The 1,959-nt window shown below is 45.0% G+C and overlaps 1 protein-coding gene across 1 annotated transcript; it reads left to right on the plus strand.

Moving 5' to 3' along the window:
- The first annotated feature begins 889 nt into the window (after window positions 1–889).
- Window positions 890–1,384, plus strand: LOC145798339 (uncharacterized). The gene has a single exon (XM_082885863.1). It carries the CDS (start codon window positions 890–892, stop codon window positions 1,382–1,384), a length of 495 nt encoding a protein of 164 aa, XP_082741989.1.
- The last annotated feature ends 575 nt before the right edge of the window (window positions 1,385–1,959 follow it).

The following is a 1,959-nucleotide window of genomic DNA, read 5'->3' on the forward strand; positions in this document are numbered from 1 at the left end:
TGATCAGCCGAAGCCAGTAGTCATATTGCCGGACTTCCTCAGCATTAACGCTATTAGGAAGGACCAGTTAGGGCAGAATCAGAACAATTGGCCAGAACAGGGCCTAAATGACTTGGCTGAACTGGAAGAAGACCTGGCCAAACTGGAAGAGGATGTAGACAACCTCTACTTCTTTGACGAAGAGGATACAAGTAGTGTACAACTGGGGTGATGGGATCCAAGCTAACCAGAAACAAGCAATTGGTGGCTGAGTGATGAGGAGTCAGATGTGGAGGAACATATGGGAGAGACTGGAAAAAAAGATGGAGTTAGTGCTAGCAGCAGGCTGAGGCTACACCTCTGACTGAGAAAGAACAGGCATTAGAACAATTTCAAAGGGAAAGAATAGAAGAGATCCAAAGAAAGATAGCTCTAGAGCAAGGAAAAGAAAAAGGGAAAGAAGAAACTGAGACAACGGTAGGTGATATCCAAGCTACCAAAAAGATCGAATGAGAGCCCAGTGACCCGAAAAGGATGTTAAGGAAGCACATAAAATATCAGAATGCAGAAACGAAAGTTATGGTGGAAGAGGAATGGTATGATGACGGGAGCCATGATGTGAACATGCTTCGGATAGAACCAGACTGTAGGAGAGTGGTGGGAAGATAGCGACCTAAGTCATTCATACACAGATGAAAAGACGAAAGCTGATACCCTTGATGACACCAGGTATACTGACGAGATTAACCACATGACCCGAAGCGGTAGGTACTTTAAACCCGCGGCTTTAGATCAACCAGAGACCTCTGAAAAAGAGGCCGAGAAGTCAAAAGAGAAGGATGTTGAAGAAAACCTAGTCTTGAAACAACTTAAGAAGATTTAGGCTGACTTATCAATCTGGGGGCTAATCATGGCTTCTCGGGAGCATAGGCAGGCACTGCTAAAGGTAATAAGCCAGACCAAACTGCTTGTCGACACCACTGCTAACCAATTGGTATCGTTGGTTACATCCGAGGACGTTAGGCCGGTGATATCTTTTACAGATAGGGAGCTACCACCTGAGGGTGCTAACCACAACCGACCCTTATATGTAACCCTAGAAAGCCGAAAAAAGTGGATTCTGGTGGTGCTGATAGATACCAAATCGTCTATTAATGTATGTCCAGTGAGGATTGCCTATGTCATTGGTTTGAGGCCGGTTGACTTTACACCTACGACCCAGGTCGTCTGGGCTTATGACAATACGAGTCAGGATGTTATGGGAATGTTCAAGAGCCATATCCTACTTGGCCCATCTGAGCATGAAGTGGAATTCCATGTCATAAACGTTCCGACCAATTTCAATCTACTATTAGGAAGGCCTTGGCTACATCAGATAAGGGATGTTCCATCAAGGGTCCATTAGTTGGTAAAGTACCATTTTAAAGACAGGATTGTTACTGTGTACGGAAATTATGTGATCCATCCTCCTCAAAGAACTGTTGCGCCTATGTTGGAAATCATACATGGGGAAGAGGACATGTTCCTCTCTGGCTTCTCTCTGGCAGAGGCCTTGTTGGTCCAAACCATCATGGACGAGGACGATGGGAATTACGTAAGTGCTCAATCTATCTACATGATGAACAAACACGGACATATTCCTGGATCAGGACTAGGCAAAAGTGGCCGGCAGGGAGGTACTGTTGCTAAGGAGATGAATCACAACCCCCACACTTTTGGGCTGGGATATAAACCTACCGCTGTAAATTAGCAAAGAAAGGGGGAAAAGTTGTGAGAAAGGCTGAAAGCAAAGAGGACTGGGAGGCAGTATGAATTAGTCCATAAACCAATACAGAGAACCCTCAATGGCCGTTTTGTCTGCCAAGGGGAAGATTTCCCCTTTTGTGGATTTCCAGAGCCTTGGTTTGACAAGGAAACAAAAACAAGGTATTCGGGGTTTGAGATCTTCTTTGGACACCAGTTACCAGAAGAGAAGGATTA

This window comes from Camellia sinensis, chromosome 8, assembly GCF_055761805.1.
Source record: "Camellia sinensis isolate YWXY chromosome 8, ASM5576180v1, whole genome shotgun sequence".
Taxonomy (NCBI): domain Eukaryota; kingdom Viridiplantae; phylum Streptophyta; class Magnoliopsida; order Ericales; family Theaceae; genus Camellia; species Camellia sinensis.